General features: G+C 38.3%; 1 protein-coding gene across 1 annotated transcript; it reads right to left on the bottom strand.

Moving 5' to 3' along the window:
• Positions 1 to 2: 2 nt before the first annotated feature.
• On the bottom strand, positions 3 to 10,682 carry LOC113235521 (neuroserpin-like; the record flags this gene model as incomplete). Its single annotated transcript, XM_026471255.1, has 8 exons — positions 10,616 to 10,682; positions 9,338 to 9,481; positions 8,341 to 8,544; positions 4,962 to 5,060; positions 4,015 to 4,155; positions 2,397 to 2,609; positions 1,596 to 1,746; positions 3 to 100 (listed from the first exon to the last, which is right to left on the bottom strand). Coding segments are annotated over exons 2-8 (1,011 nt in total), but the record flags the coding sequence as incomplete, so codon positions are not given.
• Between the last annotated feature and the right edge of the window lie 7,963 nt (positions 10,683 to 18,645).

The following is an 18,645-nucleotide window of genomic DNA, read 5'->3' as shown; positions in this document are numbered from 1 at the left end:
TCCAGGTTTACGAAGAACAAAAAAGGCCGATCCGCTCGCACTTCAGTTGAATATGAATGGCTCAATCTGCCTATGTCGCGCATAGCGTCCATTACGTTCTCTGTGAAATGAAAATTCAGTTTCAGTTCCAAGTTGCCATCTCAGTTTTATGTCACTGGATTTAGTGGTCTCCGTCTTCTTACAAGTCTAATGTCAGCTGAAACCCTTTAGGTAGTTCATTCTTAATGACATTAAATCTCATAAAGCTTGTCAGAAAAAGTATTGTGTCCATGTAATAAGAGCGAAAATACGTTATGCGCTTTTACTTTGACTCTACGACTGTTTTTTCTGATCGGCTCTAATTGATTGAGCAATAATATTGGTTAGTAATATTTAATAATAGTGACTTCGTCTGGAGCATTCACTTCGTCTCGTTGATTGATCAGAACAGCTACGTCCGCCAAAGCTGATGAAGCTGAAGCTAATCCATCTAAAGGCGAAACGTTGCCAGCTCGGGCACGATGCTCCAGAAGGCAGCCGTCGAAGAATTTTTTAGATTTAATTAGACGTGTGAAATGTAGAGGATTTATATTTTTTTCTTGTTCTATATACATATATTTTTTATAATATAAAGTGACGGGACCAACAAGTCGTGCGCCTGATGGTAAGCTACACGCCTGTCCATAACACTTGCAGTGCCACTCAGAGCTTTAAATCGCAAAGATCTGAGGGGCACTGTCACTGTGACAAGTCTCATGTGCCTGTAATTTCATCAGCACACTTACCCTTCAAGACCGGAACACAGTAATGCTGACATTACTGCTTGGCGGTAGAAATAGGTCAGGTGGCAGTATTTCCCTGGACGAACCCTTTCACAAAGAGCTCTTTTTGCAAAAACTACTACTTAGTTTAAAAAAACTGCGTAAAAAAAGTTACATGTACTATATTATTTGCGGATAACAGTGGTTCAACGGTTTGCATGCCCGGTAGGACCAATTTGGTAAATGGATTTTTCTAAATTGACTCTCGTGTCGGTTTGCGCCACGGAGTGGGTTCTATCTATTGCTCTGCTCACTACAGGAAATTCCCTTTGAGACCAGATAATTTGTGTGACCATTTGGCACATTACTGTTGTAAAGAGAATTTAGTTAAGCGTCTGACGTCCACGTCTGTTTCTATACGGCCAAGCATCACGAGTTTGGGATATAAAATTTCAAAGGACGTACGCCAGGCTGCCGCGACTTCACTTATATGTTTTGGGCAGTTTTTTCAATGAGAATTTCATCATGTTACAACAGGCTTTTATTTTTGTTCATCTAAAACTCGTATATGACAAGATTGTCTAACAATACAGCATTAATATGGCAATGGCGAGTGAAAACATGTAATTTGGTACGCAGATCACATGACTTTTTGCAAGGATGGGAGTTGTGTTGACTCCATTGTGTTGTGTAATATTGTAAATGTGAATTTAGTTCCTGTTCCACTTAAAATATTGTTTACAATTACAATTCTTTATTTTTAGGCTAGCTATCTGAGTATATGAAAAGCCAGGGTTGTTAAAATTATATTGTTATTTTAGTTAAAAACAATTCAGGCCATTTCGGCGTACTTACGTTCCATTGGCACTCTGTAGGTACCGTACTCATCTAATTCAAAGAAAACTTTTTGCTTGGCTTGACTCAAATATATCGGCTTATCTTTGTATTCTTTCAAAATTTTGTTAAGGCAGTATGTATTGGAGCTATAAATTTCGTTCATGCCCATCTGAAGGAAATCATGATTTGGTGTTATTATTGATATAAAGACCCAACAAATATAAGTGGATTATTCTTACAAAAAAAATATTTGACGCTTCGTTGTCAGGAATTTGCATTATCATAGGATCCAGGATGGCGGAAATCTTGAGTTAAAATCTCACACTGTGGTTATAGGCGTAGCAAAACAATTCTTCTTCAATTCGAAATATTGTGACAGATCATTAGCACAGGTACTGGTTTACTTTATTAAATTATCAGGTACGCAATAACTTTTAGGATCACGCGGATAGAAATGGATTAAAAATGTGACACAATGAGTTCAATGCTGGCCTGGCGCACCAGGACCTCCAATTCGTTCGGTCTCAACAACAAGTATGGGGTCTCTCTCCCGTTTCTACGACATAGGCGCACTCGATTGACTAACCCCATCGCCACTGGTTAGACTCCGTCTAGCAACATCACAACTGCCAACTGACACATTTGGTGGCGCTAACAACATTATAACATTACAACTCATTATCAATCTTTCCGTTTCTGTCAGTTAGTCAGCAGACCAGTTATTCGTGGCAATAGTTTTCGAGTTCTTCTTCTTCGTTCTACACTGTTTTGTATCGGAAGTTAGAATAAATAATTTAAGCAGAAACAAATTTGACATACCTCTAGGAAAGTATCGTTCCAATAAATAGAGTTTTTGATCTTCATTTTAGGAATGGTAATTTTAATAATTTCGTACTTCGCTTCAGCTCTGGCTGCAAATAGTAAGTTCTGTTTATGCTTCATAGTTTCAAGTATTGCTGTCAGGCCGTGACGTTTGTTTGGTACTACGTATGTTATTGAAGTGCCTCTGTGATATAAGAGCATTGTGAACATCTGTGAAAATAGACCACAAAAGTCTTGTTTAAAAATTAAGGCAACTACTGTTACAACAAAAATTTGAAATTTTTCACACAAACGGGCTGGCCAATTGGACGTAGTTAAAAGTGGAGAAAACATTTTTTATGATTACAGTTTCCGTTAAGCAAACTGAAGTAATAAAATTAAAAATGTCTCTCAAAACTTTCCAAGGGCACTTGTTATGCGTGATGGAGGAACAGAATTATACGTGCAAAGACGCTGTATATACATACAACTAAATTACTTATAAATTATTAAACAATATAATAATAGTAAAATCATTTGAAAACTACATTACTCAGAGTTTTGTACTAGGCTACAGTGTTGGGAATCAAAATCTGTCCTTCATCAAAATGGCGGAGTGTTCTACAACGCCGTTTATATTCTACTAATATAACACAAACATCACTTCAGATTACTAAATATTTAGCATAATTCAAAGTTATAATAAATTAATAAAAATCTGCTCAGAGCAATATCCAGTCATAACATACTACAACAATTGCTTTCCAAGATTTGCGGGATAAGAACTAGTTAAAACATTTCTTTAGAAAATGATGACTGTCTTACGTAGGTACGGGGAGATGATGCCATACCTTGGAAGCGACGCATTTGGAACAACCCAAAGTCCAGATCAGATCAGATGATAAACATCTAACTTGTAAATAAGACCTCGATCTCGCAAAGAAACACTGTAAATCGGAACCCTAAACTGATTTATAGACACAACAATATTGAGCAGTTTCTTATCGACAAGATACAGTAAAATATGGTCTCAATCATGTTTTTTGATACCATGTAATGCATACATGAAGACTTCAGACTTTTCAAGGCGAGAGTAGGTACGTATTCCCTATATATGTAGACATCGTCGACCTTATATAGTCACTGTCTCTAGAAATTCAATTTCGCACGTTGATTTTCTCCAAACATAAAATAATTTTGCGCTCTTTGAATAGTTTTACTAGACTATGTCAGAGTACTGCGGATAAGGTCAAAGTAATATATAATATTATATAATTGCAACCGGATTTTTGTACATAAATAACTTCCCAGATTATTTAGGGACCTGAAAGCGCACAAAACAGGGGTTTGTTTTCCGTAAGATATCTTGGTAAGGTAAGGTTTGAATCCAAATCTATGAGAAAACCTTTGGAAATATAGTCCTGCCTAAGTCTCGAGGTTCCCTTGACACCTATCCTAATTAAGGTTCTGTTTGCGTCTTTGATTCTTACGGCGGATTAATTTGAAATATTGCTCAATTCCCTTACAAAAATATAAATTACCGCAGAAAAAGTATTATGAAAGTCCGTTAAAGTTTTTGAGAAAAAGGTACTAACCTATAATAATATGTTCTTTTAAACAAGTTGTTACTACTTACCTTAAAATCTAACTCAAGGTTCTCCATGTACAAAAACTGATCAGTTGTCGTCACCATATCAATTAATATTATATTATTGTCCATGTCTATGAATTTGTATGGCCTAGTCTCTCTTAGGTCAAACGGAGTCTCCCAGGTGGGCTTTAAAATAGACGACATTATTTAAAATCGAACCTCTCGAAAGAGGTATGTAAAACATAAAGTCACTCAAAATTCGCTGACAACTTAGGCCCGGCGCCCACTGATGGGGTGGCTGGGGATTTTTCGGCATCCCTTTCTGCAAGAGCTCACAGACGGCAATTATGCCGTGGTGTTTTTAAGCATGCCGTGGTATTTCTAGGTACGATGCGGTATCCTTAAGCATGTCAAAGCATCCATAGGCATGACGAAGCATTCCGACGCGACATCGTGCGCACAGATAATACTATTCTCACATAGAGATCCTAGTCGCGCCCTTGCTAGCCCTACTGGTCTCTCTTCAGATCTCTATCTCACTCGACGTTCCGAATCCTACCGAAGAATCCCAAAGGCAGTCGAAGTATCCCAAAGACCATCCACAAGGCTGCCGAGCCATTCCGGAGGCCACCGGCTCTGCATCCCTAAAGAATACCGCAGCTTTGTTTTTGTAGCCACAACCATTATCATTGAAATTTCAACTATAATATCATAGCCTTAAGGTATATTACCTTTCGTCACCTAAAAATCATCTGCAGAGTCATCCCTTCAGTGGGCGTCGGTCCTTAGAATACAGTAAGAACCATAATAATAGCAAGCAATACGCAAAAAAAAATTACAACACCAAGTAGAACGTAATCAGCTTTGCTGATCGATAAATTTGTATTATAAAGCTGTGCAATCCTTTTAGGGATCCGATATAAGTTCCGTAAGCAAAGTATCACGGGTAGAGGTACCAAATAAAATATCACTTACGCTTTTAAAGTGTGTACCTTATAATGAATAGCAGAGAGTAAAAGCATCGAAGTGTTTGTGTTTATGTCGGTAGGAGTCAAAATATCTTGAATCCTTCTATATGTCATTGTGCTTATCTGTTGAATAAATTACGACAAAACTTGTAACTGTAAAAAAACACAACTGTGAAGAAATAAAAGGAAATTACAAGAAAACTCGACTGGACAAAAGACTGAAACTAGAAAATCAAGCTTTTCGTGTTTTTGTTTCAGCGAAAGAAACTTAATGGTGAAAAATAATGTTACTTATTTTGTTATATTTATCGTAAAACAAAGACCATTTCCGTCAATCTTTAAACTATATTGGCTTATAGTTATAGCATTTGCGCACTACGTCCGATTCGTATAAGGGCGCGTTCCCATTATGCCATGACGACAGTTAGTCGTGACAATGGTAAGAGCAAGAATGACACTTAGTGAACCGATAAATTGTCGTCATGATCTAGTGGGAACAGCTAGGACACGACAGTCGTTCAACGATAAAATAAACGTCCACGACACAGTCACGAGACCACAAAACACTATACTCCACGACAGATAGTTGTGATATGGGAACAGGCTAGACGCAACAGTCGTCCAAAGACAAATAAAACGTCACGACATAATGGGAACGCGCCCTTCGCCGTCCGAAACGATTACTGTCAAATAAGTAATACTCGACCGAATTAAAAAATGCATGATGCGAAAGAAGCTTCATACATTTTGATTTGGTCGAGTATTACTCAATTGTTTCGGACAGATGTCGACTGGAGAATGGAAGTAGACCCCCTGTTTAGGATATAAAATGAATAGTTGTGAGACAGCGCTACACGGAGTGTATACCAGTAAGGCCTCAGGGGACCTACTACAACCTCTTAAAACAATATTACTTTAACCTTACATTGACTTTTCGTACCATAACGCGTTTAAAGTAAGCTTATTGTAATGTTAAAACTATGATGTTTTATTGGCAGCTTTGTGACTATTCACTCACTCAGTTCGTACTATGACGCGACTTTGACATTAAAGTAATATTGCTCTTATGTCAAATTTGGCAAGCTTAAAATAGTTACACGGATGCAATGGAAACAATATTATTTTCAGTTTTATTGTCTTAATATTGATTTGTAATGATTAAAAGTTAAGTTAAACTATATATTTACATATATCACTTCAATATTTTGTTTATTTTTTATTTAATAGCACATAGTAAATATTTTTTCGTTAAATAAAAATACGCCTGTTTATTTCGTAAACTTATAACAGCGCCATCTATATGCTCCTTGGCGAAACTAACAGTTGACACTAGACTATAGTTCCGAATTCACAACGTGACTATCAAGACTCAGTTTGTTTTATTTGTTTTTCTTCATGAAAATGCGGAATAATTATTGAAAACAACGTAATTTTAATAGATTTCATTATTACATACTTTTCTTTTCTTAACAGTCAAAATCCTCTCAATGTAAATAACATTAAGTACTTAAACATTATACTACGATAAGACGGTTCGGAACATCAAAAAAGAAAGAGATGGCATTATATAGTTCACATAGCGTTATCTCTTTCCTATTTTTAGTAATGAATAGACAATATTGGGAAATCATTCGTTCTTTCAATCACTTTTGTAATAATACATTACTTGGTTCACTGGCTCGTCATGGTACGAATATGAGTAATATTATAATAAGTTTACATTGAAATAAGATGGTTTTTGGAAAGGTTATGGTAGGCCCCCTGGTCTGTGTTGCAATGATTCATGAATGGGTTCATGCAGTTAAAAATACCAGTTTTCAAGGTTCCCGAAATAGAAGATACGTTTAAGGAAATTAACATTCTTACACTAGCGTCACAGTACATTTATGAAAATATAATTTATGTTAAGAGGAATAGTAATTTCTTTATGAAAAATATACAGACATAACATTAATACGAGGAATAAAAATAAACTAGCTGTTCTTGATAGTCATTGACTTACAAATATTTGGACGACGGGTCTAATACAAAAACCACGAAAAAAATGTCCCAAGTCAACCTATTTAAACGTAGTGACATGTAAAGGAATATGAAAAAGCTAAAACGTTGAATTTAAATCGTAATGTCATCGCCGTACTGTCTAATTTTGCTTGCTTCGCCGTCAGTCGAACAAACGACGACTAAAGCGTCAATGACGCTCTGTATACGATTTTAACGCCGGACACTTTTTAGCGCGGACCCGACGTCCATATAATTGTAAGTCAATGTTGATAGTCGTCAAAGACACAAATTCATTTAAAGGGCAATGTATACGCTTCTATAACAAGATTTGCCATTCACGGGGTTTAAAACTATAGTCAAACAAAGACTTTATGCTAAAGGCTATTTATACTTCTGTGTAATTGAATGACAAAAATCCGTGGTAGTAACCCGTTTAGCCCATAGAGGTAGATCTGATATTTGAAAATAAACAAAAAATTATTCTAAATGTTGAATGGGTACAAATGTTATTAACAAAGAGCAACCTCCATCCATAAATCCATAGCAATATCCACTCATAACATACTACAACAATTGCTTTCCAGGATTTGCGGGATAAGAACTAGTTAAAACATTTCTTTAGAAAAATATGACTGTCTTACGTAGGTACAGTGAGATCATGCCATACCTTGGAAGCAACGCATTTGGAACAACACAAAGTCCTGATCAGATGATAAACATCTAACTTGTAAATAAGACCTCGATCTCGCAAAGAAACACTGTAAATCGGAACCCTAAACTGATTTATAGATACAAAAATATTGAGCAGTTTCTTATCGATCAGATACAGTAAAATATGGTCTCAATCATGTTTTTCTATACCATGTAATGCATACAAGAAGACTTCAGACTTTTCAAGGCGAGAGTAGGTACGTATTCCCTATATATGTAGACATCGTCGATTATATAGTCACTTTCTCTAGAAATTCTATTCTAAAGGCTATTTATACTTCTGTGTACTTGGAAGATAAAAATCCGTGGTAGTAACCCGTTTAGCTCATAGAGGTAGATCTTGATATTTGAAAATAAACAAAAAAATATTCTAAATGTTGAATATGTACAAATGTTATTAACAATGAGCAACCCCTAGAGATTCTTGCTCATTTTTCTCGGGGGAATCTGCCTTACGAATGAGCGGTAGAGATTAACCATTGTGACCATATTGTGACGATTTCAAATGTAATAATGCTTACCTATGAAATAAAGACTATTTTGATTTTGATTTTAGAACAGTTACATTACAACATTTAAACACAGCAAGAAGATGAACTGGTATATCAGGTTCGAAGCATGAGATCTGCATTCTCTGTCTAATCTATTGAATACTGGTAATGATGTATGTAACTGGCAATGACACACTTACGATGCGATTTATATACTTAGTCGCTGCAGTCGGGTACTGAAAGCCGACGGTGTCCACATGTATTCCATATATTTCTGAAGAGTTTGCGTAGAACGCTGGGTCAATATTGCTGCTTTGGTTTAGGTACAACTTGTTCACAAACATCATGTCTGATTCTTTTATGTGGAGAAAATTCTCTCTGAGTTTTTGGAAGCATTGTAGTAACTGGTAAATAGATTAATATGTAATATGAAGTTAATTGAATATTACAATGTTTTTCTACCATGACATTATTTTTTTTTGTGAAATTACTTCCACTAGTTTGTTATAATTATGAATAGAAAGATCGAAGACTAAGAAAAATTCATTCGACCCGGCTGGACTCGAACCATCGTCTGCAGCATACCGTGCTGACCCTCTAGCAACGAGCTACGGAACGGAACAGCAGTCTCTGTGTGTGTCTGTGTGTGCTTGTTGCAGATATTTGTTTTTTAATTACTTTTTACCGTAGCGCAATCTATTGGCTACGAAAAATTAATATGACTTAACCCTGATTCAACATCTATTAATAAATTTATCATTTTAAATGTAAGACGGTTTAAGCCCACTCGCAATGGTCCCACGTGGAGGATTATGGTTTTTAAAGGAGACACGTTTCAATGTCACAAAGAAGTCAGATTTGCCTGACTTGACTATGACAAAAGTATCGATAATAGCTTTTTTTTTATCTTAACAACCACTCCAATTGCCTGGTCTTAAACTAGGTAATTCCCTGCAGTATGAGTACGGAATTCCTAGAACACCCAGACCGGGACCAATTTAGAAAAGTTAATTTCTCAATTTGGTTCTACTGGGAATCGAACCCGGGCCGGGACTTCTTTATTCAGTGCTCACAATATAAACTGTTCGGCCACCGAGGTCATCAAATTGACATCGTCAAATGACGACACTAACACCCACAATGGTCATATAAATAGACTAGTATGTTACATAAGTAACTTTATCTCCAAGCACTTACATGCCTCGTGTGACCAAGTCCCAACGCAGTCATGAGTTCAACTTTAGCCGCGTCTACGGAGACTGATGCTAGTTTGCACATGGCAAAGCGGATGGCCAGCGGCATCACAACCCTGGTCACGTTAGGCACGTCCAGTAAACCATGCTGAAAAAAAGAAGTCTGTATTTTTACCAATACAATTTTTTTTTGAGTCCCAGAGACGGGGCGAACAAGTCGCTCACCTGGTGGTAAATCACACGCCTGTCCATAACAGTTAAAGTACCACTCAGTGTTTTAAATCACAAAGATCTGAGAGACACTGCCACTGCGCCCGTCTCCCTGAGACATAAGTTGACAAGTCTCATGTGTCTGTAATTTCACCTGCACCCTTACCCTTCATAGTCGGAACACAGTAATTTTCTCACATTACTGCTTGGCCGCAGAAATATGTAAAGTGGCAGTACTTCCCTGGACGTACTCTTTCACAAGGCGCTCTACTATTACTATCTGATACACACGACATCGTATGTAAATTATAAATAGTCACAGAAAAAGTGAGAATATAAAATACTAACGTGCCGACACAGTTGACCCATCCCATCTTCAGCACACCAACAAGATGGCTGGCTCTGTAGCTGAGCTGGCGGAAAGAATAGAAAGTAATAAGTACCAGGATCTCGGCTCCGACTACCTATTTACAGCCTTTGGAGTCGTAACCCTTGGCCCGTGGGGTCCCAGTACCCTTCATCTGTACAAAATGTTATCGAGAAAGTAATTGACTGCCTGGGAAACCCAAGGGCTGGCAGCTACCTTGCCACGAACGCCACGAACTTGGGAACGCTGCCAGCATCTTGGGCACCTTGCCCCGGGGACCCAATTTTATTCATATAATTTAAAAATCCTAGTTTTACTTTCTAGTAGTTAAACTTTTATTGTCTTTTTTACCTTATCTGTATATTATCTTAATTAAATACAAATAATAACGTTTGTATTTAAATAAATTACAATAAGACATACGATTTAAAGCTCTAGTGGTGTGGAACTACAACTGTTATGGACAGGCGTGTCGGTGACCATCAAGCGCACAACTAGTCAGTCCTGGCACTTGGTAATGACTTGGTACTATAAAAAAAGAAACTATTCTCCTAGACTAATTGTACTTTACATACGACGTTTTGAATACCAGATAAGCAACCGTGAATAGATTTTAAAAGTATTCATTTATTTTGTCCTTTGATTCTCGTACTTGTTTAAAATTCTCAAATTATAATTGTTTTAAAATAATTGTAATATATTTACCAATGCTAGAACAAAATGCAATCTAGACGGTGCGTTTTGTGCTGTCAATTTCACTTCTACTTTCACAGGATCATTCACGTGCCACCATTGTGTATTTTGTGATGATGTAACTAATAGAACTGTAATAAAAGATATATTTTGATTAATTTACGTCATGGTTTTCAACAATCAATAAAAATAACATCACAGGGAGAGAACAAGACGTTTTTAAAAATTAGAATTTCCTCAAAATGTTCCTAATAAAGATCGCGTCAGTTTAACAAGACAAAAGTGTAAAATATTAAAAAAATAGTGTATAAAAACGAATCAGTACTTAATATGAAGACAGTTTTAAATATCATAGCAATTAATGTATTATCTTAATGTACACTTAGTAATTCGTAAGCTTTCTGAAAGGTTTCGTAAATAATCTTTAAATCTATAAAATGGAAAATGTATTGTCAAAACGTAATAAAAATTACATGTTATTATGTTAGAGGAAGTCGATAACGTTTATGTGAAATGTTTTTATTTCCATATTACTTGTGATATTTATAGGTATACACTGTTTCCTTTACATTTATAAAATATTTTTTTTTAATAATTCAAAAACAAAAATCTCCTCACTTTTTTTAACCACTCCAAACAACGAGGAGGTTCAGAAATTGACTGTGTATGTTACACAACTATTCCACACACCTGTGAACCAATTTTAATGATTGTTTTGTTGTTGAAAAAGAGGTACTCCAGAAGTTATCCCATTCAAATATGAAGAACCTCTAAGGGTGGAAAATTTTAGGATGTATCTGGTTTCTTTCATTTCGCCATTTTTTATAATATCAAGTGACAGGACAAACAAGTCGTGCGCCTGATGGTAAGCTACATGCCTGTTCATCACAGTTGCAGTGCCATTGAAAGCTTTAAATCGCAAAGACCTGTGGGGCACAGCCACTGCGCCCGTCGACCTGAGACATAAATTAACAAGACCCATGTGCCTGTAATTCCACCAGCACCCTTACCCTTCTAAACCTAAACGCAGTAATGCTAACATTACTGCTTGGCGACAGAAATAGGTAAAGTGTCAGTGCTTCCCTGGACTAACACTTTCTCAAGGAGCTCTGCTGTGGCTATAACCTACCCACTTTATATTAACCAATTTTAATAGAACTTGACACATAGATGTAATTTCAATGAACATTAAATGGTAACCTAGAGCAGATCTGATGATGGAAATAGCAGACAGATAAAATCAACTACTAAACAGTGTACTGCAGTTATCCCATATTTAAGTTCATATGATTAGTTTTGGCGAGTCTGAGACGAGAGAGTTGACCGGGACAATGAACACATCGAAAGCGGATGAGCAAAGTTTTGGTAAGATAGCAGGAGAAAAAATCGAGGTCTTTCTAATGAACAAGGTCTTATAACGATCGGACGTGAAATGGCGCGGGAGACAGGGTAGCATCTCTGAATTTTTCGCAGGTTTTGGCCTCAAACATTGAGCAACACAGTTGTATTCAGTATTACACACGAAACTAGCACTAGTACTAGCACATAGACGTCAAGACACCATCGTTCGTTGAACAGGACAATTTCAAAACCCTTCAAAACCTGAACATAGTAATGCTCGCATTACTGCTTGGCGGCAAAAAATAGCTAAGGTGGCAGTACTTCCCTGGACGAACTCTAGACGTCAAGTCATTATAAGGTAAGTGTCATCATCATCATCAATCATCAAGCAGCCTCTACTCCATCCGTTTTCAGATACAGGTCTCCTCCAAATCTCTCCATTTATGTCGCTCCCGTGCCACATGCATCCAGTTGGGGCCCGCGAAAATTTTAACGTCATCCACCCAACGAAGTTGCGGATGACCTCTACCATGCGTTGGCCCATGGCTGACCATTGATCTGGATCCATCCTAGCTATGTGTCCTGCCCATTTCCATTTCATCGTCTCAATTTTGCGTACAACGTCCCCGACTTTAGTTATCCGTCGAATACGCTCATTCGGTATCCGATGGAGTCGGAATAACATTTATTCCTAACATTGCCCTCTGTGCCATTCGTAAGTTCTCTCCGGGCTTCTTCGTCAGAGTCGTTGTTTCCATGCCATAGGTGAATACTAGCAGGACACACTGGTTGAAGACTTAGTCTTTAGCCTCAGAGGTACGCGTGTTTTAAAGTAAGGTAAGTGTATTTTAAAAATATTTATTTCTAAAATGGAATACCTTTTTTGGGACATTTTTTCATTGAATTGTTATGGTAATTCATAGTATAGAGTATTTTTTTGAGATACTAATATTAGTATTGTAAAAAATTACTTCGATTAATAACATTAAATGCATATCATTCCTTCGTGAAAGTATTAAGCATGAATAGTTTAGTTAAAACTCTGAATCACAAATGTTTTATGTTCAATAGGGTAATATTATAGACCTCTCTGAATAATTACAGGATTTTGTCAAAACTATGGAACTGAATAAAAATAAGAAGTATTTAGAAATACTGTTAAATGTGTAGGCTTTAAATATGTATATAGGTGAGGAGAACCAAATAACAATAGCGGCTCAAATAATGCTAGGAAAAATTGCTCTCCTGAAAAAAATGTGATTTGACCAATGATTTGTTATTTAGGAAGTAAACTGCACTTCACACCTTCAAAATGATTAAACACTACCGTTCATAAGAATTCCCTTTTGTTCCCTTGACAAGCACGAGTAAGTAACTCAAGTGATGACTATGTAAATAGATATTCAAGATTATCATTTACCTGAAGAATCTAAACGGTTTACTCCTACGCATTTTGTCATCCAAGTAAGCAGAAATATTGTGATAACCTTGTCTATATCAAAAGGGCTCGTATGATTCATGCGAGATATTTTTGGAAAACCCGTTGCTACAAAAATAACTATTCTTCCAAATACTCTGAACAATATATTCATAAGAATAAGCGAAGAGAAAAATTCGCTCTCGACGCAATACGAGGAGTTTTCCGAGCAATCTATCGACGTATAATGGAGCTGTTAAAGACAATATGGTAGGAAACATATTGGATGCAGCTCGACGAATGTGTAAGCGAGCGAGCTCCGGCGACTGCCCGCGGATGGAGACGCACTGGGAACAAGATGATAATCAAAGGCGAAAGGATATCTGATTGTTTAAAATGTCATAATAAATTTACTTTTCTCCACAAAAGCGTAGTACACCTAGGAATAGATTACACGTAGAGCTTTTAGTCAGTATATGTATTTTTGTGGAAGACCAACGCCTAAACTAAGCACAAAAATGGTGTGTCAGGCTATCAGGTTCCCTCTTCTCAGAAATACAACTAAATTAAGTCTTTACAAAGATATTTGTAACACTACTAGCATCCACGAACAATATTGTTAAGGGTCAAATCATACTGAAAGAGCAGAGGCGTGCAGGCGGCCGGAGGAGCTAACACAGTGCCTTTTTGAACTAGTCGCTACAAGGCTCGGCTTTGCGACTGTTCTGAAATTTGAACTTTTTTCTTTAGAAGATAAGATTTAAAATTCTAAGTAATACTTTGCACCAAAATGCTCCGTGACTTGACCCTAATCAGATATAAATATGAAATGAGTCTCAAAAATTTCTAACAGGTTTCCCTTGTGCGGGGCTATGAGTGGGAGTGTTATTATAAAAAACAAACAAATTAGAATCTCAAAATGTACAAGATTAGTCACGTGTGAAAATATTTGAAGTGAATTATAAACTCAATCATGCCGCCATTTTATATTAACGTAAGTAAAACTCTAGTACCTAGTGGTCATGCTATTGAAGATAAAGATCGAGATCCCAATTTTGAAATGCGAATGGTCAAAGACATCGGATAATGACGCTAGAATGGAGCAGGACATATTATTACGAAGCATGGTAATTACAAATGCGGTAAAACAGCAATAGAATGGTGGCATAGTGGTGGTTATAGACGTAGTATTTCGACATATTTTAGTTGTTGAAGTTTCATTATTGCCTGCGTAATATCTGCTACGTTACGCAGAATTAAAAAAAACAAACAAGAAATCCTAAGTGTGTCTCCGTATCGCTGGAACGATAAATCCGTAGCTACATCTGGGCAGGGGCCCGGTTCAATTTTATTACTATTCTCTCTGGCGACTTATTTGATTCACGCGTCAAAGCAGCGCGAGCGCTCCGGTTACATTATCGGTTATCGCCTTTGAGAGCTCAGCTGTGAAGTTGGGTTTTGTTACTTGCAGCATTCTTTGTGATAGATACCTCATTGAAGAGACTTGAAGTTTCGTAAACTATATTTTACACTAAATCGGGTTTCATAAAAGCCTTTATAGTTTCAAGTAGCCGATTAATGTAGTCGGGATAGTATAAGTATAGTTCTTTTGCGATGGAAAAGCCGTGAGTGGTAAAATTCAAACTGGCCATTGACATGGACTAATTAGCTTAACAAGGAGCTGGCGAACCATTTGTTATGACATCAAGTGACGGGACTTTCAAGTCAAGAACAAGCTGCAGTGCGACTTAGTTACTCTAAATTACAAAGATCTGAGCGCCACTGCGACTGAGCCCGACACCTTGCGACAAGTTGACAAGTCCCGTATGCCTGTAATTTGAAATAGAAATAGAAACCATTTATTGCAACGCCACTTTATAAAAAAAGACACACAAAAAAATAAATACAGAAAACAAACCGACCTCAAAAGTACCAGGAATTACATACACATTACATTACACAGGAGATAATAAAAATCGGTTCTCACTACTCAAAGTATATTGAAAGAAAAACGCCTTGAATTGGAGAATAGCAAAATCAACCATTAAAATAATTGCTGCTTATAATAAAATTTAGGCGCTATTTATAAAAATGAATCTTCATGCGTGAACAGCCACCCTTAGAGGTGGATGATTTTCTTTAAAATGAAATGGGACCACTATGGAGGTACCCCCTTTCCAACAAAAAAAGAATCATGAAAATCGGTTCACAAATACCGGAGGTATCGCGTAACATACATACAAAAAAAAACATACAGTCGAATTGAGAACCTCCTCCTTTTTTTAAAGTCGGTTATAAAACAGAAATGACAAAACAACATAACAATATTTAAACAACAAGTTACATAATACTATACTGACATGTGTACGGCTGTGGCGTATGCAAAAGGGTCCCAATCAGCTAAAGTCACACCTAAGACTAGGCTAGGCTGTGACGCTGGTTTTCAATGGGCCTAAAATATTTATATGTCTTATGTGTATATCGTGTTATTGCAGTGTGTACTCTTATATCGAATAAATACGGTTACCTATCCGTAGTCCGAAATGACATTTTCCAGAAATAACGTTTGGTCGAAATTTCAAAATCTCGAAAGTAATTATGAGAGGAAAATGTTTTTTCTTTTAAACCTAACTTAACCTAACCTTTTTTTTTTTTTTTTATATTCCGAGGGAATCTGCTTACAGATACCCCGGCCCCGCGGGGGCAGAGCCGGGGTTATGTGGGACTGGGCTGAACCCTGAAGGGGAGCAGCCCGACCGCACTAAACCCCCGGAGTGTTCCTCCCCTCCGCTGTAGGTGGGGGTACGGGTACGCTGTTGCACTCGTCCGCGCCCCCACCAGCGGCTGGCCGCGCCCTGCGCAGCCCCTCCTCGAGAAGGGAGACACATCGGTCCCCCGACTCCGAATGTGAGGCTCGCCGAACACCAGACGAGCCTTCCATCCCGGGCCCCTTTATGCTGGGCAACGAACTCCCCCGAGTCCGCTACCCAGGGGCCATGGGGGGCCAGGACAGCATCCACTCAACTGTGAAGTTCAGTGGTTGCTCTCCCAGCCCCCGCGGCGGATCTGATGACAGGCTCCGCCGCAACACCTAACGCGCTTCCGCGCGGACTCTCCGAAGAGAGTCCCTTGGAGCGCCCACCACGGGCCAACCGCCCACGTTCGGCCGCGGAGGATAGGACGAGCGGCAACGACACACCGACACGTCTCTCCCCCCGCGACCCTCCTCCTCGCGCATCCGCGCGGTCCCGGTGACCAGACGAGCCCGCGCGGAACGCCATCCTCCTCGGGCCAGCCTACCACCATCGGCCGGCCCCGTGGGTTCCTCTTACCTTCACCGTGGGATGAAATCGACCACGGCTACTAGAGCCCCCCCGCCACGACAAGGCGGGAACCCCTTCGGGGGGGAACTTAACCTAACCTAACCGAACCTAATCGTGTCTTTGCGATAAACATCCAACATATCCAGAAAGAACAACTGTTTCGTTAAAATTCGGTTTTCGGTGTAATGAAAATTCGAAGAAACGTTATTTCGGACAAAAACATTTTCGACTTTGTGATAAATTACCAATTAATACTCTTTGCAATATATACATACAGTTAATATACATAAGTGTGTGTAGTATGAAAACAAATTAATAAAATATTTAATAGTTTTACTCTAATTTACTCCAAAAATATTAAACTTGATTAACTACTTTTCGTAGAACTTGCTTTTTGAAGAACTCCAAATCATCGCTCAACGAAAACATTTCAGCAGGAAGCTCATTTCTCATCTTGTAGGTTCCAGGAAGAAAAGATTGTGATGTCTGCGTGGTCTTAATACGCCAGGTATCAAAGATGTGGGAATGAAGTCTACTCCTAATTTCCCCTAGACAGAGAACTGACTGTGCGTTTTATTTTTCTTTACGTCCACAGTTACAGTTGGTAGAAGCCTGGTGAGCCTAGTGCCAGGGAGTGTTAGTGTAGGCTCCAGCCCCAAAAAATATTTGTACTAATCCTCATGTTTACTTCGTTATAGTTTTGTGGAGGAAAACATATAATAAATAAATAATTACTAAAGATAAATTGTGAACTGTTAAATAAAGAGGTCCCTCACTATGGACCTCATAGCTGTTGTGGACAGGCGGATTGCTTGCCATCTGGCGCACGACTTGTTCGTCCCGTCACTTGATGTTATAAAAAAAAGAAGGCTTGCTCAGCTGAAGTGGCAGTGGACGGGGCACATATCTAGGAGAACCGATGGCCGTTGGAGCGGAAAGGTTCTTCAATGGCGACCGCGCATCGGACGACGCACAGTGCGTAGGTCCCCCACCAGGTGGACCGACGATCTGGTTAAGGTCGCGGGAAGCCGATGGATGCGGGCAGCGCAGGACCGATCATCGTGCAGATCGTTGGGGGAGGCCTGTGCCCAGCAGTGGGCGTCGAATGGCTGAATGATGATGATGATGATGAAATAAAGAGGAGATATTCCTCTGAACAGCGGCGGCCAACCGGTGTCAGGGCCTCAGGTTCAAAAACCAGCGAATGATACGTGCCGTGTCCAGCACTATATTTCTGTATTAAAGTTATTTCCTTATTATCAGGTGAAGTTTTCCACTTTACCTTAAGTGGCACATCTGAATAATTGACGGTCTGAATTAAAAAAAAATCATCCTTTCATAGTGCTGACTTTACCATTTTTTCAAAATCGTAATATTATAATATTATATATTGTACAGTAATACACTTACTATGCATAATGTAGAAGAAAATTGTGTCAATCAATGGCATATTGATACGATAAGAAGAAGAACAGGAATCGAACCCTGGACCGTTTCATCTAGCGTGCTAACCGCTGGGCCATGAAAGTCTGTTATAAGCAAACAATAATCTAGGACTTGAACCAATACAGTTTTTAACGAAGCAAAATTAAATCGTACTACGAAAATTGTGAAGCAAAATCCTCTTAAAACTAAACTAACACGTTTCTTAAAACCACCAGCATGTAATTGAATGAATATACAGACTTAATCAATAGACACATTACTACCCGTCTATAGAAATATCCACCAGCCTGTGAAATTGGAGTTGAAGGGAACGAGATGGCGATACGGAAGAGGCATAGGAGCGACAGAGATGACAGCGTGGTAGCGGGCTTTTATAAATCATTTTTCCTGGCACGGCTGAGTTTTAGGGCGGGTTCATACGTTAGACAGAATTTATGAAATTGTGTTATTGGAGATATTGGGAGTTTAGGCGTCGTTTTTTTCGACGAATTGTATTAAATGACCTCGTCACTTGT

Source organism: Hyposmocoma kahamanoa, unplaced genomic scaffold, assembly GCF_003589595.1.
Source record: "Hyposmocoma kahamanoa isolate Upper Pololo Valley unplaced genomic scaffold, ASM358959v1 87, whole genome shotgun sequence".
Classification (NCBI taxonomy): domain Eukaryota; kingdom Metazoa; phylum Arthropoda; class Insecta; order Lepidoptera; family Cosmopterigidae; genus Hyposmocoma; species Hyposmocoma kahamanoa.
This window is presented reverse-complemented; position numbering and strand designations above follow the sequence as displayed.